Genomic DNA, 23,411 nt, shown 5'->3' with positions numbered 1-23,411 from the left:
GGATATTGTGTTATCATCAGATGCCATGTCACGGGACTTAACGTTTTCTCTCAACATGAGCAAAATCATTACATTTGGTAATGGTGTTTTTGTTAATATTATTTTGGACATAAATATATCATATTTGTAAGGCCTGTGGTGTTTACGATACCAAAATACACTGTGTAAAAATAGGCCATAATAGGTTTAGATTTTGAAACTTTATTTTGACTTAATTTAGTCAAGTAAAGGTGCCACATTTATTGTGTTGTGTTTAATTTTTTTTTTTTTTTACAACACAATACAATACAATGCAATACAATAAAAATCATGATAATTCTCGACAAGTGCTTGTGTCACAAGAGGCTGAAAGTGTCATATTATTGTAGTATTTGTAAAGTATTTACAACATGCTCACATAAACGGTGTGAAAAAGAGGACGAGGGCTCGGCACTCTGTGTACAACCTGGCATGATGTCTGACATTATCTCTCTCTTCGGTGTCACCAGGGTGTTGCCTCATCAATTATTGAACCAGTACTTCATGGTAATACATAATTTACTATCAATTATTCATGATAATGTTTGTGTAGTTTACTTAATTGTGTTATTGACTATCAAAAGTAATTTCCCGAAAATCCTCAAGGACGCAAATTGAATCAGCCCAACTACTGGTTCTGTGCTCTGTGGTCAAGTATTCTCAGTGTGATCAGCTGATCATTTATTCAGGGGTCAATCTGGTGAGGACACATATTTAGGAATAATGAATCAGGGAATGTATTGCCTGTGATGAACTGCTGTGAATCAAGCCCTGAGGTGGTGATAGATTATATTCTTTTTAAATGTAAATTCAATATTAATAAATAGCATATATCATGTTTAATGGGGTTTATTAAAAACTGCTCAGAGAGAGGAAGTGAGGGATGGGGGGGGGGCAAGCATTCTTAAAAGTAAATAAATAATAAGCGTCACAATTGCTCTCCCACTGATAAATAATGTATAAGAACAGATGGCTGGAGCGAGAGGCAACAGGAGAGGAACATGAGCAGCTACATCTTTAATTGTTTTAAAAAACATGTCACAACAGGACGAGTGTGTTGCCTGTCTGCTGGCGCCACAGATGTGCTAACAGAGTGGACGGGGGACACACCACCGCTCTGTCCCTGCTTCGTCCTGCCTTGGGGGAGTCACACACGGACGTACTGTATTCTGGCACATGTACACATTTACACTGAAAATGGCTGATTAATATTAAAGTGCACTTTCACTTTAAAATCCAAAAAATAGAAGAAGGAAAAATTCAACATTCGATTGTTTGAGCCTATTACTGACTTAGTGGCAGAAATATTATAATATTGCCAAACGCCTGCAAAGTCCTCACTGTGCTGCCAACAGTTTTTACACTTTACATGTTTACATGCATTAACATTCACATTGTAAGCATCTGTCCTCTCAATGAAAACAAGAGCAACTGTATCAGGATTACTTAAATTCACATTATCAAATAGGTTGTTGTTGTTGTTTTTTGCACACATCTACGTTAGTCCATCAAATAGAATCCATAGTGCATGACGACAAATATAGATCCAAAACTTGTGCTTTCATGGGGCTAACAAGGCCCCAAATATTCAAATATTTCTCACTAACAGCAATAATTCACCGTCAATTAAATGTTTATTTTTTGCATCCACACACTGAAACATTAGCAAAGTCTTTTCCACGACTATTTCTGGAGTCACTCAGTACTTGTGCTTAGTTGCTCCTTGGACCAGAGTTCAGTCAGAGAGAGAGAAGTGATAACAGGCACAGTCACACAGATTTAGAGTATCCATGTCCATGTCCAATGCCTCACTTTTTCTCCAGTGGATCCTTGGAGCATTGAGGGTGTTTGTCAGAGCCACTGCCCAGAACCGGGCCCTTGTTAGCTGGGCCAGGGCTGGAGTTGTCCACTCCTCGTCCCACGGCGCCGGGCCCCTCCATGGAAGGACCCACCGTGGGCCTCGACACCCCGGCTGTGCTCACGCCGACCCCAGACAGCAATCCCACGCTGGCACCGGGCCCGTTTGCCGCACCGAGCAGGTTGGCAGACTGCAGCACGGCTTCTGAGTGCTCACGAGCCTTCATGCGCAGGGCGGCCACGCTGGCTGTACGGTTGCCCTGACAACCGTAGGGTGGCAGAAAGGACAAACCCATGGGGTCAGAAACGCAGCAGGAGCACAAGCCGTTACCTGGAAAACAGCAAAAAATGGCACATTAGAATTTTTCGTTTCATATATTTGCACAAACACACACACACACACCGATCATTGACGGTGAATTAAATTCCTGCATTTCACACATCCTTATATCACACACCTTGCCCTGTCCCAGGAGTCAAACGTGCAACCCCTCCCGTCACAAGCCAAATTCCCCAAATCCTCACACAAAAATCATCACCAATTTGTAATTATATTCGATGAGAATCATATTTACCTTTGAGCGTGGCGACCTGTGACAGGGCCTGGGCGTAGGTGGCAGAATTTAGCAGCGTCCCTGGTAGGCAGGATGGGAAGAAGGGACCACCAGGACCCACAGTCCTGTTGATACTGGGGAAAACAGACATACTGTATCCAATTATCTAGTGGAAAGTATATACAGAGAAATTTTTGTCTTTTTTTTTTTAACACACACACACACACACACACACATTTATTTGTACAAATATATGAGGTTTTTTTTTCCACTGCCAATGTTAACTCTGTGTGGAGATTTTAAAGTGTTTATTTCAAGCATTCAGATTGCAGCAAACCTTTCTGTCTCCCACCAACAAGATACTGTTTCACAACATTAACAGCCACCACAATCATCCATCTGCTTCACTCCCCCCCCCCACACACACCTTCCCCACTCCCTCCTGCCTCACCTCTGCTGCATGTCCAGCGGTTCTTTCTGTTTTCTACTTTGGTCCACGGGGGACTGAGAGTTGATGCTGCGAGAAGGTGGAGTGCCCTCACTTATCTGCTCTTTACCTCCTTCAGGGTCTGAGCTCCCTCGCTCCGTCTTCCTCCACTTTGCTCTGCGATTCTGAAACCAAACCTGCATTAATAAAAAATGAAAAAGAAAAGATGGAGAAAAAAAACACACCACACGATTACATTAAATAACTAATTAAAGATGGAACATTATTGCTGCATTTCCTGACACATTTGGCAGTTTGCGTCTCTTCAACTGTGTCGGTTGGATTTTCTATTTATTGTGCAGAGGGGTTTTTTTCAGCCAATTTTATAATTTTCCTTCTTTATTGTCTTGTGAACAGCTTCTCTCATCTTTTTTCTCATTTGAATCAGAGCAGCACTCTGATATCTCTCTCTCTCTCGCCCCACACACACACTGCAGTCAGCGACTTATCTCCAAAACTTCACCATCCACACTTGGGTGAGAAGACACAGCCAGGTTCTTGTATCTTAATTGAATGAAGGTCATTGCCTATAACAACATTTAATTGAGCAATTTTTCATTATCATATTTTAATGACTTCCCACTGACAGTTGTTCAGCCCGAGAGAGAGAGGCAGCTATGATGAAGTCGTTTATTTCCCTATTTAGTGATTGTTTGACAACATCAGATTCGATTAGGACTTGGTTCTGGCAGGCATTAATCATGATGTGTGTGTGAATGGAGGTTAGAGTCCTGTGTGTGTGTGTGTGTGTGTGCATGTGCTCTGCATCCCTGCCATTGTATGGCGAGGTGTAAATGATGTCAACAGCCAAACAAAACACATTCATGCATTCATTCGGCATAAAGAAAAGGACAACGATTTGGTGGCAGGACAACAATACAACCAATGGACTTATCTCACCCCTGCACCTTCCAGCTAGAAGTCATACACACACACACACACACACACACACTCTGAATGGGCTATAATTGCTCCATTAATCTCAATTTGCGGTGTGCTCTTAATGCGGGGGAGGCCCATTGACACTTTACAAAAAGGGGGGGCAACAACACTACAACAGAAAGGAAATTTATTTTCTGATAATAATGTAAGTTTAATATCCCCTGCATAGTGCCGCGGATTCATGTTCAGATTTAATAATAGGAATGCGGTAATCGGATTAGGAGGGGAATAATTTGTTTACAATCCCTAATTTACAGCGCCGGATTCCATTATCAGGGCCGCCATTGGGTTTAAGCGATAGTAAGATGACCCTGGGGAACAAAAGGCAAACTATTATATTCCCACAATTAGATCTGCGCGCACAACAAAAACCCAAAAGCAAATCTGGAATGCAGGAAATTACATACAGGACACATAACTTAATTACATCTGGCCAAGTTTGTAACCGCACATGTGCGCCAGGGCAGGAGCGGAATATAAATTGGAAAATTCTTTATTTTTTATTATTTCATTATTACTTTAGTGTGTGTGTGTGTGTGTGTGTGTGTGTGTGTCAGAGTCAGAGAGAGTTAAAGGCTGATGATGGTGGTTTCCTGTCGTGAAAAAGGTGGCTCGATCTGCACCGGATGATGTATCCCTTACCTTTGAGACGTGGACAAATTAGCGAGGACCATTATCGCTGGTTAATTATGAATGACCGATTAATCAGGCTAATCTAATATTCACCATTATGTTGATGTTATTAAAGTGCATCGCAGGAATGACAGAGTGGCTTAATTTACCCTCTCTCGCATGGTCAAACGTGCCCAGGACACACGAGTGTGTGTGTGTGTGTGTGTGGCTGCAGACCATACCTGCACGCGGGCCTCGGTCAGGTTGATCTTCATGGCCAGTTCCTCTCGCGTGAACACGTCCGGGTAGTGAGTCTGAGCGAAGACAGCCTCCAAAGCCTCCAACTGTGAACACACACAAGAAAAAGACATTTAAAAAAATTATCTATAAGTTTTCTTTCTTTCTTTCTTTCTTTCTTTCTTTCTTAAAAGAGAAAGTTGAAAATGAAAGAGCCATATTGAATGTTAATATTTGGCCTTCATCACATCCAAATCACCGCACACACACACACGCACACACACATAAATGTATGCCCACACATTATCTTCAAAATATTAAACAAATACTTTGGTTTTTTTTCAAAGAAACTAAAAGTGTGTGAACAGTGTTATTTTCTTTCAGCCTCTTGAAAAATAAGGCCCTGAAGTCCTTCAATTTATAAACTTAATTATTTGTTTTCATTGCAGTTAAATAAATTCTTTGCTCTGATTGAAGTTTAAGAGCTTTTCTTATTTCTGTACATATGTTTTTTTTTGTCTTATATAATATTGTTTTACCTGTTGCAAAGTAAACGTTGTTCTGTTTCTGCGCTGCTTTCTGCGTAGAAATCCATCATCAAAATCAGCCGGGGCGTGGTTGCCAAAGCCGCTTGAATTCACTGAAATAAAGAAGTTTATCAGAAAGAAAATGGTCTGAATAAAATGTTCATGATCATGTGTTTATATTTAAGTCATACTTACATTTGTAAACATATAATTAAAAAAAACCAAAACAACAACAACATATGGGTCAAATATTGGTCATTGTGATTTATATTTTCCTCTGGCACATCTCTTTTCTTTTCTTTTTTTTTGTCCATTAGTTGTATGAAACACTGATGTTGGGCGTCAGAAGGGAACCATGACGGACTAAGAGCCATGACACCCAACATCTGTGCCCGGGACAAAACGCCCTCCTCTGCCCTGGGGCCAAACCACCAGCGCCTTTCAGCGGAGCAGGCGGCAGATTGACACAGCAGAGGGGAAATCACACCCTTTAACCCTTTAAATATACACTTAAATTGTGAGGTTAGGGGAAAATGTTCCCAGAGATGCGATCACTAAGTATCACATTTGTGGGAAAGGTCGTTTATTACTCACTGGTTTGGTTTTTATTAGTACTTTTATAAATATAATATAAACTTTATTTATTGACTTAATACTTTAACATTATAATTAAAGATAATATGAAACAAAAGCGGGGGAAAAAAACGCTCGGGCCTATTGTCGGCAACACACACTTTGTGCGCGCACATGCGGCCAAAACACACAACTTTACGCACTTAAAAAAGAAAGACACTTAAAAGGAAATCAAACAAAAAGACATTAGGAAAAGAAAGATACGAGTGTAAACTTACATGTGTTGGAGCGACAGCACTCTCCGTCCAGCTGAGGCGGACAGTGGAAGTAGAACATCCTGACGCGTCTGTGAGTCTGAGTCTGAGCTGCTGCTGCCGACAAAAACTGAACCTGGAAGAAGAGACACAAAAAGTTTCAGGGCAAAGCCTCAGCAGATCTGTCTCTGCTGCAGGTGAAAAACACGTCTGATCAGAGAGGAAAGCGTCCCAAGAAGAAGAGGAAGAAGAAGAAGAAGAAGCAGCGCAGCAGCAGAGCGGGACTCAGAGATTCAGAGATGGGGATGAGGAGGGGGAGGAGGAGGAGAGCGCGCGCGCATGTACCTGCTGATGAGAAGCTGATGATGTGAGTGAGGAGAGAAGTGGCTTCTGCACTTCCACTGACTCTCTGACACTGTCTGGGAGTGTCCACATCTCTCTCTCTCTCTCTCTCTCTCTCACACACACACACACACACACACACACACATCTCTGGGAGTGTCCAGATGTCTCTATAACTGTGTAACTGTCTACAGAGTGTTAAGGCTTTCAGCTAGTGTCGCAGAATCTCACGTCTAATTGGTCCTAATCGGATTATCATGGCTTTGTCTCTGTCATCCCCCCAACTCCCGGTGTGCGCGCGCGCGCGTGTGTGTGTGGGAGAGAGAGAGAGAGAGAGAGAATAAAACAGAAAGAAAAAGAGGACAAAAAGAGGAAAGGAAAAAAAAGAGTGGGATATGAGGGAGAGATATACACCAGGGTGGCAAACGGCAGCTTCTGCTCCGGTGCCAAAAAAATTCATCACAAGTGATTGTTATTCCAGAGTCAGGCATATTCCCTAACCATAAACACGCGCACACATACTCGCTGCACTTTTTTATTTGGTTCTTTCATATATTAAAAAAAGGAGGATGACTGCTTTTGGGTTTTAGATTGACTGTCGGGTGGGTTAATTGCTCGTCAGGGTGTGTTAGGGGGTCCACTTTACAAGGGGTTGCGCATGTTGAACACTCACAAGGCCAAATTTTTGATTTTGTTCACAGCAAGGGGTCCTGCGATTTATTACGCTTCCTCAGATAAATGATGTGCTGCGGGACCCTTTCAATTAGTTTTAAAGCGCATCTGGGACGAAAGAGCGCAGACGCCATGCGTCTCTGAGGTGGAGGCAAAATGAGGCTTCGAGAAGCAGCTGAAATTTAGAAGAGGAGTGCGGGATTGAACTAAACCACATAAAGTGCAGAAAATCCCTTCTAATGGCGCGTAATTGGTTCTGTAATATCATTACAGGCGGATAATGGCCAGTTACAGGGCCCCGCGCTATTAAGGGTTTCCCTGGCGTGCAGCGTTTATGTTATTAAAGGGGGAATATAATGATATTTTAGTTATTAAATGCGCGTAATTAATTTATGCACCACTGAAAATAAAGTTGTTATTATGACCTCGGTGAGGTGCGTGGAGAAAATTGAAATCAAATAACGGTTGATAACTTTATCCCAATATCTGGTCTAGACAACTCTGACAAGAGTGCAGGCCTGAAGTGCGTGTGTGTGTGTGTGTCTCCTGTCAGCGCCTTTCCTCTCCTCCCTCTGATGATTACTGAAATGAATAAATGAAATAACACCGTCTCATCTCCACTGGTTACAATTATACAACTTTTTTAAGGTTTTAGGTCCCACTGCAACATGATTACAACAGTTATCTTTTTTTCCTCCACACTCAAATAAAATTGTGAAATGATCTCTCCGAGTTAGCATCATCTTTTAATATAAGAAATTAAATTAAACGTCAATATCTATTGTTCCCTGCACCGTTACCAGTAAATACTGACATTTACACACACAATTCATCATTTACTTCTCCTTTAACAACTACATATTTGACTCTATTCCTAATCTGTAATTCAAAGAAAACAGGAACATACTGGCAGCTTTGAAGATTTATTGCATATAACATATGCAGGCCACCTCAGTGAATTTCATTTTGTTTTCATATATTTATAAAATATGCTCCTGGCATTAACTCCCTCCAAAACAATAGTGAATTAACAAATACTTTAGGGTTTACAGTTAAAGAAAAGTCAGTCATGATAAAAATCCACCAACCCTGAGGTGATTCGGTCATATTTACACTATGGCATGTGATTTCGTAATGAGTTGACATTTTTGGAAAGTAAACGTATGATGGAGTGAATCAGAACTACAGGTTAGATTTTACTTGGAGACAAATAATAATAAAAAAGAAGATAATTCAAGTATGAACAAGTACATTTAACAGAAACTCAAATCAAGGTGAAATAAATTAGTCATTGCAACTGGTTTCCCCTTAATTTGTCAGTAAATAGATCATTAACTAATGACTTTATCAGCTTAACCTGACAGTTCATTGTACAGTAAACTGGCTTCATCAATAACAATCTTCAACATACAAAGTATCCATTTGATCCTCGTGTGGCTCATTTTTTGCATTTTTATACAGCTCTTCATTTGACATACGCTGACAAAGATATCGTTAGCTTGAACACGACTGGCTCATGTGTACATATGAGTCACAGTCGAGTCTTTTGCTCCACTTCCTTCTGTGTTTCACTCAGTGGAAGTGCTCCTTCAACCTCCACATTCCCTCCTGACCTGAAGTCCTATGGAAGTCACAGATGCTCCTGAGCAGCTCTCTGAAGACAGGAGCCTGTTCCTTGGTGAGTCGTGGTTGGAAATACCCCAGCACCTCCTGAGTCGTGGCCTGTCCGTCCACATTCGCCTGGAAGGCTACAAAGTTGCGCAGATCGACCAGCAGCTCGTCATGCTGGGTGGGCGGAGCTGGAGGGGAGCTCCTTCCCGGAGCGCCGGAGACATCCTCGTCTTCCTCTTCTTCTCTTTGGCCCGAGGGCATACTGAGGTGATTGCGGGCTCTAATCTTGGCCAGCAGGGAGGAGGAGGAGAGTGGGGTGGAGTTTGAGCCGCTCTCTGTGCACTCCCCACTGAAGAGAGCTCCTGAACCAGGCTTCTTTGACACCGATTTTATTACGACAGCAGCATCCTGAGGGGAGAAACAGATTGATTCATCATCACGATACAAATGCGTACGATATACAGAACATATTTTATTAATAAGAATACTGTTACCTTGCATTTAGTGGGCAGAGTGGCAGACTGCACAGAGGGTGCAGCCAGAATTGAATTCTTCTTTTGACCAAACCGTTTTCTAAACAATCGAAAACAATTGAGAGGGGTATTTATTCTTTCCACTGAGAACAGTAGAGCTCACAACAATGCCAGTACAGGAATGACTGTGTACCTTGCAGGTGGAGGATGCGGTCTACTGAAGGACTGTCTACATCGCTGGCGAGAAACCTTAAGAGCTTTCAGGGCATCTTTGGCCACCCTGTTGGCTTCTGCCTCCACAAGAACGTAGTCAGGGTTAGAGGACTCGATGATGGAGTCATGCTGCATTACACTGTGGATCCCTGAAGAAAAAACAACAACAATATTGTCTCATTGTTTTCCAAGACTGAAAAATATGTGCTTTAACAGATGGGGCTGGTGCACAAACAAAATCTCACCAGATTTCTTGAAGAGCTTCGCCAAGACATAATCGTCCGATTTCTTCTCGTCTCCTGTGCCATTGTCTTCATTCTCCGCTTTATTGAAGGTTTTTTTCTTCACCAAGTGAGAGATGCGTTGGCCTTCAAACCGAGCGTCATGAGATCGTTTGTGTTTCTTATGCTTGTGTTTGTGTTTGTTGGCTGAGTCACAGTGCTTCCTCTTCTCCCTGTGTTTCTGCGGACTAGTCAAAGCAGAGTCTCTGGTAGAGTTTGAGTTCTTGACGGCTGCTTTGGCTGCACCCCACTCTCTATTATTTTGTCCTGTGCGCTGCATATTTGTTGAGATATCTGGGTTTACATCCACAGCATTCTGGTTGGTGCTTTGACTCCCTGCCGGGACATTCAGTTTACCCTGAGAGCTTGTACTGCACAGAGAGGGATTTCCATCCCTTAGTGCAGTCATGTTAGCTGAGGAGTGTCTGCTGTCTGCACCACTTTCATTCCAGGTAGCTGAGGAGTGTTTATGTGCATGGCTGCCATGGTTTAATGTGTGTGATGGCTTTGGTCTCTCTGTTTTCTTAGGTGCCTTGACATCAGAACCTGTACCTGTTTATGATAAAAGAATGGTAAATTGTTATTGTTATTTCTGTGGGAAATATATACACCTAAGAGAGATAAATACAAACAAACAGGTATTAATGTTGTGGCTATTTGTCTGTACAAACCTGCAAATATGGCGCTGGTCTCTGTTCCCTGAGATCCATCGGGGTCAGTCAGGGTGAAGAGTTCATAGATGTCGTTTGATTTAAAGAACCGTCTTTGTTTGGGGTCCTTCAGCACACGATTGGTCAGAAACTGTTTGAAGATTTGCCTGAAATACAAGATATAAAATACAGAATTAGATGCTTGTGTATAATTTGGCATTTTACCTCAGCAGGCAACTTTAATCCTTGTGCCACCACAGAGTAGTTTAGCTGATGGATGAGAAAATTAGTTAACCGCACAACTGTAGGTATCAAAATAGAATCCCTGCAGTTCCTCCAACTTGCTTTCTGAAAGCACTTTGCAGACACAAACCAAACAGAGCGATGGTTTAGAAGTCCTAGATTGGCCATTTAATGATGCAGGAAAGCTTTTCAATTACTGAGAACTGGGATAGTGCAAGTACAACAGTGATGTGAGCAATTAGTCATCTCAATGAACATGGTTACCAATATTCATGAATGTGTTAAGTCAATGGAAAGGCAAATAAACTTGGAAGAATGGGTGGGAGAAAGCACAAAAGCAAGCAAAGGATTTATTTAAATCTCTCCTTTCCTATTAAGTTCTGTGATTAAATGTGTAACACATGTACGGAAGCAAATCCAAACATGAAAACAACCGTTCGCCGACCTGTGGTAGATTTTCTCCTCAATGGTCCCTGCAGTCAGCAGTCTGTAAATCGTCACTTGCTGTGTCTGACCAATTCTCCACGCTCTCTCTCTTGCCTGCAAACAACACAATTAATTTAAACATAAAACCTTAAAACCCACTGAATAAAATGGGAAATGCAATCTTACAAATAACACCATGCTCACATAAATGTTTTATTTTAATTATTTTGAGTGTGTATGCATGTCTGACCTGTGTGTCAGTGCTGGGGTTCCAGTCTGGGTCATAGAGGATGACTCGGTTGGCTCCTGTCAGATTGACTCCCAGACCTCCAACTTTTGTGGTCAACAAGAAAATAAATATGGATTTATCCTGAAGGAAATAAAAGGCAAAGGGAACAAAAGTCAGTTGTTAATGAATAATAACTGTCCACACTTTTATAATCAATTTTATTTGAACACTTTAGGATCACATAACCACAGATATAAGGTGAATAAAATAAAATAAAATATAATAAAATACATTTTTGGTTACTTGAGCCAGCCCACAGGTAAAACAAAATCAAGTTTATATTATACATCGTAAAATTTGATTTTGAATTACACAATAATTCCCCTGATTCAAATTGTTTTGCAATGTTACAACATATGTGCATTTAAATACTGTGACAATAAAGGATCTTTCTGTTTGAACAACAGATTGTCATCAATAAGTGTTTCCACCTCAGGGTAAGGAGGGTTTCATGAAGCATTTTCGTCCCTCAGGATAGGATTTTCATGGGAAACACTCAGAGCCATTAGGGATGACTAATCCTTACCTCGTTGTAGCGAGCTATGAGCGGCTGTCGGGAAGCTATCGTGGTAGTGCCGTCCATTTTCAGGTATGTGTAGTTATTCTCCCTCACAAACACCTCGAAGATGTGCAACATCTGGAAAAGACGGGAGACAATAAACAGACAGTGAGCAAATGAAAGACAGAGAGGAGGAAAGACGGGCTGAGGTTTGGATTATCGCTAAAAGGATTAGAGCAGATTAATATTACATGGACAGAGATACCGACAGGGAGGGTCTCAGGTTTCCTCTGAGGTATAATCTCATTGGTATTGACTGCAACAGCTGGGGCCTCTCTCTCCCACTCACTCTCTCACCAACACACACATGGTTTACAAGCACATGGACTGTAGTAAGCCAAAAAATACACACAAATACACAGTATGTGCATATTACAGTGAATCAGAGCAATGTTTCCTGACCTGTCTTGACTGAGTGAAGAGCAGGACTCTGTGGTTCTGTTTGAACCAGAGACGCAGCAGTGACTCCACCACTATAAGTTTCCCTGAGCGTTTCCAAAACCCAAAATGTTCCTCCTCAGTCAGCTGGTCCTCTGGGATTCCCTTCAGTATCTTGGGGCCGCCCGAGAAAAGGTCGGGGTGGTTACAGATCTTACGGAGTGCTATCAAACCTGAAAATACCTAAACGGCACCAAAAGAGTATGAGAAAAAGGAGGCAAGGTTAGTACTTTCATGGACACAAAACTGGTGTGAAAAGTTGATAGGTTTTAGTGACATTTTATAGCATTACACCTTTAAACAAATAAACTCATTTACTTTAGCGTACAGGAAGGAGTTACATAATTTATTTACGGACAATAAAGGCTGTGTTCCTAGATGAAGGCCCAATGGTCACTGCATTAGTAATGGTGGTTAATGGACTGAGAGTGACCACTGAATATGTTTGTAGGGGTGTGTGTGTGTTGTGTTGTGTTGTGGTGTGGTGACTCCTAGCTCTCAAACCACATCCATTTGGTCAGTGGTGATAAATGGTCAAGTCTCTCTCCAGGGTCTGGCTAATGTGAGAAGACAAACTGCACAACCCTCTTAAAGAGAGCGGCTTAAAGAATACTCACACAGTCACACAGTTAGTAGTTAAACAAAATTAACATGGCAAAGAAATGTAAATGCCAATGATCATCTTCCTGTATACAAGAGTGCACACACATATACACAAATATCAACAGTCAGGGAAGTAAAAATGAATAAGGAGTTTTGCCTCAACACACAGATGATGAAGTATAAATGAATATGCTTTAACTATGAAGGCTTACCTGCATGTCTCCATTTAGTATCTGGTAGACCTCTTTGGAATCCAAGAAGCCCTGATACACCTGCCGCTGATCTTCTGTTAATCTGCAAAACAAGACCTACACACACACACAAACACAGGGAAGTGTAAACGTGCGAGTGTGTAATGAGAAGTGAGCATCCGTTTTAAAGCCCCTTGATGAAGTGCAGCGTGAAGAGGAGAAATTAGAGGGAAGCTTTGTGTTTTTGGGGCCACTGCTCTCCTCAGGGACTAACTTAATGAGCTGAAGTGGACTGAGGAGTCAACCAGCGTCAGCCACGAGGATAGACCAGAGACCAGCCACCTTAATGAATACCTGCTCCTTTTACTTTACTAGGACTTTATTAGCTGGCTTCACCTGACAGGGGCCACGCACATTCATCAAATACTCCTTAGACATGGCACATAAAGTCACATCCAATCAGATAAACACCTCCCCAGTCAAGAGATCCCGGCGTGAGAGGCTGTACAACACTTAGAACAGGGTCAAATGTCTTCAGAGTGTGATGAATACCTGTTCATTTTTGTCAGGTAAGGAGAGATTGGCCTTGACGTCTGCCTTCATCCTTCTGAGCAGGTAAGGATTTATGGTGTCCCTCAGCACACATGCACACTTAAACGCTGTCTGGACCTGGAAAAATCAACAGCAGTTTTAGCGCACAGCAACCGCTTTGAAACAAAGGCAGGATTCACAAGAAGCTCTCACACCTGTCAGCGAGCATGTTTCTTGAGGCAGAGTTGTCGTTTAGTCCCTCTTCTGCCTTCTATCATCACATCCCTTAAGACTGTCCCTCTCAGCAGAAAGAGCCATTAAACATTGATCGGAGTGCTGTCGGTCTCTAGAGACAGAGCCCTCCTCTTTCATCACTGCTACTGGCTGGCTCCGTAGGAAACAGAAGGCAAGTCTTCGAAACACTCAACCCCACCCCATGCTAGGAGCCCCACTATAAATGACCTGCTACACCTTATCCAGAGTCAGTGCTAAAGTCCAGTTAGCCTTTAAACATTAACCCAATGGGGGTCCACAGAGAGATCAAAGACAGCCTCAGCAAAGCTGGAGGGGACTATATCATGGTGGGATTTAGGGCTCAGTGGAGGTTAGTGTGGAAAAGGAGAGGAGGTTAACAGATGATCCAGGTACATCCCTGCACAAGCTGCTGAGTGGATTCACATGGGGGTGCAAATGCACGCTTCTTTAATTGATCCCCCATCCACATGCTCACCAAGCCCCACCCAAAAACACACACATTTTCACACACATCTGCTCGTGCATACACAGGAACATCAGCCGAGGGCCTGTTTGCTGCCCTGACAATTTCAAGAGGAGAATAAGGCAGCAGAGCTTAGCCCTCTCTGACCATTTAATAACATTAATAATTAGTAAAGGTTTTTATTATCGACAGCGGAAGAAGCATCAATAGCCGGCTTAAATAATTAAATCCATACAGTCAGTGGGTTATTAACGATTGAACACTAATGACAAAGGGCTACAATTTAGCTCACTGGCTCTCCATTTTAGCCTCTCCCTCTCTCACACACACTAGGGATCCACTGAAGTTCCTTTGCATGGACCTACATTATCCTGCACTGCACTTAATAGCTCTGTTGTTCCTCTCTCTTCTTCTGACCTGCTTCCATCTAGCTCTCAAAAATTGTGTGTACATGCATTTGTATGAATAGTGTCATCAAGTGACACTTTAGCCTCCCATTGCCCCCTCCCTGTGCTACGGTTAGTATTTTAGTTTCTATATTAAATGAAGATGCTATGTTGTATGCATCTTATTTCTAGCCTTTCTATTATTCACTATGGACCGCAGTGGAAATAAATCATGTTGGTTTTTTGGCCTATTTTTTACTCTGACTTCTTTCTTTCTTTTAAGCTTCAATATTAGATCGAGATATGCACATCCTACTTATTAGGTATCTTAGGTACTTATTATGTAGGTCATTACACCCAAGTTCTCCTTAGCCATTATCTAATAAAAATGTAAAAGTGACAGCACAGGTTTTTTGAAATGAGGTTGTGTGAGGTATTGACATAAAATTAACGCTGACTTCGCCGAGCACACTGGCATTTTCATGAACCCACCTACTCTCACTGATAACATGGCTGCCATCAGGGACCAAATAAGAAACACTTTCAGCCACTAAACAAAAGGTTTGCCAAATAAAATCCACTCCTGCTTAAGTTTACAATATCTTAAGAATAGCTCTGCCTTTTATCACACTGATACACAGCCTTTTCCTGCTGGAAGGAGTTTGTAAGTGCTTACTCTACTGCAAATTAGTCCATATAGAGAAAATGAATGTTGGGACACAGGAGCTGCTAAACTATTGCTGCCTGGCTTGGTAAGTTTGTGCCTCTTAGGTAAATCCAAATGCAACAAACATTACTAAGATATACACTTTATGTAGGTGGTTGAAACTTGTTTTTGTCCCTGATGTCCCTATTTACACATACAGCCAAGAAATGTAACTGTCCCCTTAATGTGAAGTTAAGCTTCTTATTGTTCCTCATCACCTCCATAGTTGAAAAGTGTCCAGTACCTGCACAGGTGAAGCGTTGCTGTATCCTCCCATGGTGATTGGCACAGAAAACTGCTCCATGAACACAGGTAATGTCCCCAGTTTGCCGGGGAAGACAAAGTCAAACAGAGACCACAGCTCCTTTAAATTGTTCTGCATGGGAGAGCCCGACAGGATGAACCTGTGGGGAGTGCGAAACTGGAGAGAAAGAGGGAAGTTTATTTATTTTACAGTATCAGAATGAAAGGCAGTAAACGGCTTTTTTTCTTTGCCATTACTGACTGAACCCTTCAGGTGCTGTGATTAAACCACATGCGTGTTAAAAGTACCTGTTTGCAAGCAGTGGTAACTCCAGCATTTGGATTCCTGATTTTATGGCCCTCATCCAGTATAATGTAGTGCCAGTCGTATCGCTGTAAGGTGTCTTGCATATTTCTCACAGCTGAATATGAGGTAATTAGGATTCCGTGACATGATGCTATCTCTGGAATGAGCTTTTCCTGCGGGCAGAACAAAAACGAACACAGGCAGACCATCAGTGTATTTCTTTGCCTTGTCTCAAATGTTGTGCTTTTAAGAGTTTTCATGTAGAGCATCTCTGTCAATGTATTCTGAGCAGAGATGTGAGAAGGTTAGAGGGTAATGCTATATACACAGATCTCTAGTGCCCCCCAGAGGGAAAAAAAATGAATTATGAATTATAAAATCCAACATACAAACATGCATCTACCTTATTGCTGGTGAAGGAGCCAGTTTCATGTAGAACAGCTACTCTGAAAGGTGGCCACCAGGTGTGAAACTCCTTCACCCACTGGTGCATGACTGTAGCTGGGCACACAATGACTGTAGGTCCAAGACCAACGTACCTGAAAACAAACACACAGTTGAGACTTTATTCCCAAAATTAAGGATGAGTAAACAAGAATAAATCGGTTGTACTGCATGGAAAAGTGTAAAAAATAAATGCTTTTAATAATTTATATGTAATGCATTTTGTAAAATTATGAAACAGCAGAAGCCAACTTTCCAAACACAAAGTCTATTTCTGCTGCACCACTCATTCTCTGAACCAAACAAATGACTCAAAGGAGGTGCATGACCACATGCTCAGCTCCTCTGTGACGATTTACAAGAGCTCTGTCAAACAAACACAAACACACACACAAACAAACACAAAGAGACACTAATGGGCTGGTATGAACCTCTGCCTGGTGGAAGCTATTGATACTGGACCATAATTGAGTTTGCAAGCAATCAATTTGTGGGCGTCTATAGCAGACAGAGTATTGACCATCGGCGAAGCTCCACCTCCTAAGTGCATGTGTGTCGTTTGTGGGGTAAAAAAACAAATTACTTCCTCATGTTTTCCATGGTTGATTTGTTGCCCCACACCTGCTCCACTTCCACTTTATGAGTCCAAAATTCACTCTAAGTGTTCACGAGGACACTGACTCTACTCAAACACACTCTTTCTCGCACACATATGCACACACATACAGAGTGTCAGTGTTTCCTGTGATGCCTGCAGTAAGAAAGTGAAGAGTCTGATAATTGAAACATGTTTAATAATTCAGACGAACACTCTCAAGCAAATATCCACCTAATCAAATATTCATACCATACAGACACACAGTCTCTGGCCACAGTTTGTTTGTGTGTGTGTTGTGTACCTGTAGTTGGATCCTCTGGTCCTCAGTTTGCTGTAGCTCAGTCCAGCCAGAAAGCTGATGACCTGGATGGTTTTACCCAATCCCATCTCATCTCCCAGGATGCCACCTGCCTGCTGACAGTGAAGTTCCCACAGCCACCGCACACCTGTCTGCTGGTACCTGACAATGTGATGTACATGTATGCACTAACTTCACATGCCAATAACGGAAACCATGGACAAGAAGGAGTAAACAATTGACTTGGTGGCCTGAAAAGACCAAATTTAAACTTAAATCTGGATCAGCATTCTGCTGGAGTTTTCACAAGTGTGAGCAAACTTCACAATACCTACCAAATGCTGCAATAATCTAAAAAATTGGCTTGGAAGCAAAAAGCTAATTTCGTACAGCATTTAACCCAGTATTAGATTATTATTATTATTGTTATAATAAATAAGGTGAGTTTAATTGCTGTTTAATTAAAATTAGAATCTGGGTTCTCCTTTAACAACTCAGCTATACTAAAAGTGATCCCAGAGTTATTATTAAAAAAGTTTTAAAACAGACAAAATTAGTTTTACCACTGACCACTGGTGACCTATTACAAAAAGTTAATAGATGAGGTTTATAGTGTCTTGCTCAAACAAGGTTTATTTAATTAGTGTCATTTAATCATGCATGGCTGTAAGAGTGAAGGGAGTAACGTAGTAATGAAGAGTAATATACCAGAACAAGTACACAGTTACATCAATTACACAATAGTTATATTTACATCTCTTGGTCACAAATCACTTCTTAAAATGCCATCCATTCAAGAATATTTCTGACTGACTGTAAGATATCTCTAAATCCTTGATTCAAACTTACTTGTAAAGTTTTTTCCACAGGAATCCGGGCACTTTGAAGCCTTCATCAAACTCTGCATCACTGTCATCCGTGAGCTCCTCACCTCTTTCCCTCTTCTCCTCCCTTTCTTGAAGGCGTTGTCGCTTCCATCTCCTATTAACACAATGAATACATATATTGTAGTTACAGCACATCTATCTTATAAAACGATTTTTTTTATTTTTTATTTTACTGCGAAGATCTCAACATTGGTAAAACACAGGCCGACAAATTTTTTAGACAAAGAGTAAAAATACAACTGTTTCAGTTTGGTTTTCTTGTGACATTTTTGACCTATTTGTGGTTTACAGCACCTTGCAATCCTATTCATGTTAGGTTTGGTTACCTACAAATCTTAACAGGGTAGGTAATATATTTGAACCTACAGCCCTCAGTGATACATTTTAAGTTGTCTACATAGGTGTACGGACAGCAAGTCTTTTAAGTTTTTTTTTTTTCTCCGTTGAGCGGTGGAACGTCTACAACTAAAAGGGAAATGTAAAGGAGAACACTTTAATAGTGCAGGAGAGAGGGCAGTTAGAGGCACAGTCGTCATGCAGCAAATGAAGATTGATACAGACAATTAGTAGTGCGAGTTCCCCAGAAAGGTGTGAGGTGCAGAGGATAAGAATCCATCTTCATTTGGGCCTGGTCCTGTCACCATGCCACGAAAACTGGTCCTTTAGCTGGGCCTAGGAGACCACACTCTCTAATTAAGTCAAGACTAAGCATTGGTTCAGTTAATTACACTTTTCTGCCCCCACTCCACCCCACCACCCAACTACAAATACCACCAGCTCTAATAATATCATTCCTCATGTAAGCTTGCCTTACCATCCATGCCATGTCTATGCTGTTGAATTGACATTCAATCAATGTAGTGCAGAAAAAGGACACATGCCAACACAATTTATTTGGCAGCTATAAATATGAAATCTCATTAGGGCAGCTCTTCCATTAATTTGAGCATTAGAGTGGGTGAGTGTATAAAACCATGTGCAGGAGGATAATTAGGCCAGTGTGAGAGCAGAGAGAGAAGAAGAGCGGGGAGTGAATTTGCTTAGTCAAGAAACAGCTGCCAATCTCATCTGGGATTAACTCGCCTTCTGCACTATGGAGCCAGCAGGATACAACTGCTTGTCTCTCTAAGCAAACTGGAAATAACAATAGCACATTTGCACTGCCGCTATTACAAATGAGACGCAAAGTTAAAAGGTACAATCTAGTGTTCATAATTTACAGACATTCTCTTTAGAAGACTTACAGATGAAAACTTTTTCCATCTTTGCATTCGACCACTATTCCAAGTAAAAACCTGCACTGCACAAATTGGGAATAAAGTCAACAAACATTTTATTTGGCTTAATTTTTGTTTAAGTGGGGGCTAATAAGCAGCAAGAGCAGGGTCATACCTTATTCGCTGTCTGTAGTATTCCACATCTCCATCGTCTTTGCCTCTCATCTGTTTACCTTTCGGACCCTCTTCTTCATCTGAACTCTCGGGGCAGTATTCTTCCTCACTGTCCTGCTTTTTCTTGCCTTTCTTCTTCGTTCTCCCTTCAGTTTTTCTTTTGTACGGTTTTAAATCATAGTCTTCATCATCATCCTCCTCCCCAAAGCCCTCCTCCATGGCTTCTCTGTCCTCTACATCAGGATCTACAACTTCATCAGAGGGCAGATACTCTGACCCATCACTTTCAGTCTCCTCTCCCTCTGTATGAAGCTTCCTCTTTGGTTTAGAGAGTTGAGGCTCAACCTTAGCACGAGCTTTGGGATGAGCCTTCAGAGCAGTTATCTGGAGCTTCCGCATACGCTTCTTTAATTTTTTATCCTTGGGAGAAGAAATACATCTTTTGGTTTTTACCACGGATCCCTTGTCAGGACTGAGTCCCGAGGGCCTCTTCTTCTTTAAAGGAGGAACTTTCTTCCTCTCTGTAGCCAACTTGGCCTGGTCATTCAGGTACTGGTCAAAGGCCGAATTCTCAACAAGCATCACTTTTCGAGGCTCCTTCTTTGTCTCTTTCTGAGGGATTCGGGTTCCAAAAGGAGTCATGTGACCTTTCCGGATAAGCTCCTCCCATTCTGTCTCCTGAGCTGGCATGAGCATGCTGCCCAGAGTGGACGGCCCAGCTTCTGAAACAACACACAGATAGACAGTCTTTTTAAAATGACAGTACCATTTTTTAACAACCTTGTATTTTGATGGTAGTGAGATTGATAAGTGCCACCAATGAGCAAACTGTATGTGAAAACTTCCAAATATTCCAATCAGTCACAAGAGCACAAAGTGCTTCTTTTTATAACCACCCCAAAATGAGTGGTATTATTAATTTTGATATATTACTGTTATATTGTTATTTATAACCCCATGGTTATAAATATTTCTGGATTTCTGACAATTCTGTAAACAAGAAATGTTGCAGTTTACACTTATTGGCCATTATAACTCAAATTAATATTATTGCTGTCTTCATTGTTTCTTTAGATTATCATTTTTCCACTGCTAAACATGCTCCTGCTTTGACAGTATCTTTTTGTCAATAAATTGAAATGAAATCACAAGTCAAAAATAAAAACAGCTCACCTTCCTCTTCTTCATCATCCTCAGCCAAAAGCTCAGCTTCAACCCTTTGAGTGTCCTCTCCTCCAAGAATGGCCTGAAGTCGCTTCTGTTTGGCTCTAACTTTCTTCAGCTGTTTTTCCTGAATTAAACAGATACAATCAACGTAGTTACAGTCATGATCAATATATCATTTATGTAACATTACGAAGGCAGGTGATCTGCTGTGGTAACCCCTAAAGGGACAAGCCAAAGGAAGAAGAAGAAAAAACTTATGTAACATTACAATGTTAATGTTATCATGTATAGAATCTTACCTTATTTTCTTTCTGTCGTTTGACGGATTCAATCTTTCTACTGATATCTTTGCTGGAAGCAGCGTAGGGAGATAGCTGTTCAATAATCTTGTTAACTTGTTTCAGAGATAATGTAACGGATCTGAAACAGAGATTGTTGAAAGAAAATTTTATGAGATTTAGTTGGTGAGGACTTTGAAAACACCAGGCAAAAATAATTTTGACATTGCCAAGAGTAGCATGATCTATAAATTAGGAGTATTGTTATTACTACACTTATTGTCTTTTACCTGACATCATCGAGCACAGACTGGTACTCCTTCGCAGCCTCAGCTTTAGCAGCAGCATCACTGGCCTCCTGTATTGCCTCATCCACCTGCTGCAGGACACCTTGCTCAAGGATGTCATGATCATACACAGCAACACCAAGGCCTTGAAGTTCATCTGCTCCTGAGCTGGCACTAGCTGCTTGGATACGCTGTCGGTTGATCTGCAACAAGGCCCCAGATTTCTTGCCAGCTACACCACAGATGACAACACATGTGTTAAACATAAAATCTTAAGCATGTCTGATTCACAATATTTACTCTGTGAGTGCAGAGTGTTGCATTGCTCACCACTGTTGCTTTCTGCGGGTCCAGTGTTGGCAGGATAGGCTGCAGCAGCCTCAGAGCCCTGAGTGGTTTCAGGAAAAGAGCAGCCTCCTGATCCTCCTGCAGCTCCATCCTCCTCTGTCCCTCCTGGGGTGAGGGCAGCACTGGCTGGGCTGGAGAATGAGGAGGGTATCTGGTCCTCTGAACCCTCTACAGGCATAGTTGTCAGTCAGGGGGTCATTCAGATGTTATTAGACACTGCAGAGACCCACTGTCCACTCTGAGCCCCTATCCATGAGAGACACAATGACTGGATCAGAGAGTGCCATGCATCGCCATTTAACCAGCAAAAGTTTAGACGTTAACTTACCCTACACTCAATAGTAATCACTTAATAATGTGCAACTGTTCAACTGCTTATTAATGAAAATGGTTTACATCCAATCACGACAGTAACCCAATAAATTTAAGCACAAGTTTAAGATGATGAAGATGACAAAGATGAGAAACCGAGAATCAGAATGGGGACGAAAAGTGATTTTTAAACCCTGGTTCATGATTGTTGGGTCACATTGGGGTAATTCTTAGCATTTTAGTAAGTACTGATCTACTGGGAAATCCAAACACAACCATCTACACAGTTTACAGAGAATGGTCTGGAAAGAAATAATATCAAGTAATTCCTAAAATAATTCCTCGTTTCAACTAAGGTATGCAGAGGACAATCTCTGGACGCTCATGGCACAACACATTGAAACCTTGAAGCAGAAAAACAGATTTCTGTTTGCAGCCGATGAGTGTATTTAATTAACATTGTCTAGCATTGAATTGTTTTTTTCACATGTATTGAAGTACATTGTGAATATTGCACCTGTTGTGTTGCTTACGCTGCACATTTCGTTGTACTGGCTCCGTATTGTAATAATCATAAACTAAACTGAACAAAGTCATGCAATGGGATTGATGTCATGACAGCGGTGAGTTGACTTTACGTAGTTAACGTATACGTCATATTTATGTATAGCTAACGATTTTAAGCTAGTTATTATGTGTGAAAAAATTATTGAGTGAGCAAAGAAGAGGATGTCCGACTATTTCCGAGTTCCTGCCTTTGATGTCATACAATAAGCGGTTAAATAGACGGCTATAACGTCCACGTGGAAGGCACAAAGGGACATTTAACTCTTTCACGTCGGACCATTGTTTACGTGGCTAGGCTAGCCTGCTAAGCTAATCGGATAGCCGGACATCATCAGCTGTTCATCTTTAACGACCAAACCAGCAACTTCAGTTCCACTAAAGAGAGTTGAACATTAATACGGTCAATGTTCTAACTGTGCGTTCTATGTGACGCTGGACACATTAGGTCTGTTGTCAAAGAGACAATAACAGAAACTACTTACAAAACGTGCAGTTATTCAACAGCACAGGCTCGGTTTGTTATGTCACCAGGGGTCCTGGTTTCCGGTGCCAAAGAGGAGAGGAGAGCCATCGAGCTGACGGTTCAATGATTGTTAGACAGCGCCCTCTGCTGGTTTACAGCCGTAGCTGCCTTCAACCGCTAGATGGTGCCACAGAACCATGAATGCATTATGAGAACATTCATAATATAATATGAATATAGGCCCTGTGATGGAAAATAATATAAATAATATAACATAACATAATATAATATAATATAATATAATATAATATAATATAATATAATATAATATAATATAATATAATTTAATATAATTATTTTTTGTTTGCAATCTTTGAGAAGACATTGGCTGAAGATAGTAATAAGTGTTTTGTGTGTGTGTGTGTGTG

At 41.4% G+C, this 23,411-nt stretch overlaps 2 protein-coding genes across 4 annotated transcripts; both read right to left on the bottom strand.

Annotated features, from left to right (window-relative positions):
• Nucleotides 1–1,020: 1,020 nt before the first annotated feature.
• drgx (dorsal root ganglia homeobox) lies at nucleotides 1,021–6,523 on the bottom strand. Of its 3 annotated transcripts, none has more exons than XM_058650869.1 (7): nucleotides 6,407–6,523; nucleotides 6,086–6,197; nucleotides 5,247–5,347; nucleotides 4,713–4,814; nucleotides 2,881–3,053; nucleotides 2,451–2,563; nucleotides 1,021–2,206 (listed from the first exon to the last, which is right to left on the bottom strand). In XM_058650869.1, exons 1-7 carry the CDS (start codon nucleotides 6,494–6,496, stop codon nucleotides 1,827–1,829), a joined length of 1,071 nt encoding a protein of 356 aa, XP_058506852.1. In that variant the 5' UTR covers nucleotides 6,497–6,523; the 3' UTR covers nucleotides 1,021–1,826. The 3 variants fall into 3 exon arrangements, with proteins under 3 accessions (XP_058506852.1, XP_058506851.1, XP_058506854.1); XM_058650868.1 differs by having other exon boundaries at nucleotides 2,451–2,581; nucleotides 2,881–3,041; XM_058650871.1 differs by lacking the exon at nucleotides 6,407–6,523 and having other exon boundaries at nucleotides 2,451–2,581; nucleotides 6,086–6,380.
• Nucleotides 6,524–7,979: 1,456 nt separating this feature from the next.
• ercc6 (excision repair cross-complementation group 6) lies at nucleotides 7,980–23,083 on the bottom strand. Its single transcript, XM_058652038.1, has 22 exons — nucleotides 23,003–23,083; nucleotides 21,624–21,887; nucleotides 21,297–21,525; nucleotides 21,028–21,148; nucleotides 20,735–20,852; nucleotides 19,563–20,283; nucleotides 18,133–18,264; nucleotides 17,287–17,445; nucleotides 16,347–16,482; nucleotides 15,946–16,116; nucleotides 15,638–15,814; nucleotides 13,605–13,721; nucleotides 13,074–13,169; nucleotides 12,223–12,441; nucleotides 11,788–11,898; nucleotides 11,223–11,342; nucleotides 10,992–11,086; nucleotides 10,325–10,470; nucleotides 9,618–10,205; nucleotides 9,353–9,521; nucleotides 9,181–9,259; nucleotides 7,980–9,094 (listed from the first exon to the last, which is right to left on the bottom strand). Exons 2-22 carry the CDS (start codon nucleotides 21,817–21,819, stop codon nucleotides 8,648–8,650), a joined length of 4,347 nt encoding a protein of 1,448 aa, XP_058508021.1. The 5' UTR covers nucleotides 21,820–21,887; nucleotides 23,003–23,083; the 3' UTR covers nucleotides 7,980–8,647.
• Nucleotides 23,084–23,411: the final 328 nt, after the last annotated feature.

This window comes from Solea solea, chromosome 15 (genome assembly GCF_958295425.1).
Source record: "Solea solea chromosome 15, fSolSol10.1, whole genome shotgun sequence".
NCBI lineage: Eukaryota > Metazoa > Chordata > Actinopteri > Pleuronectiformes > Soleidae > Solea > Solea solea.
This window is presented reverse-complemented; position numbering and strand designations above follow the sequence as displayed.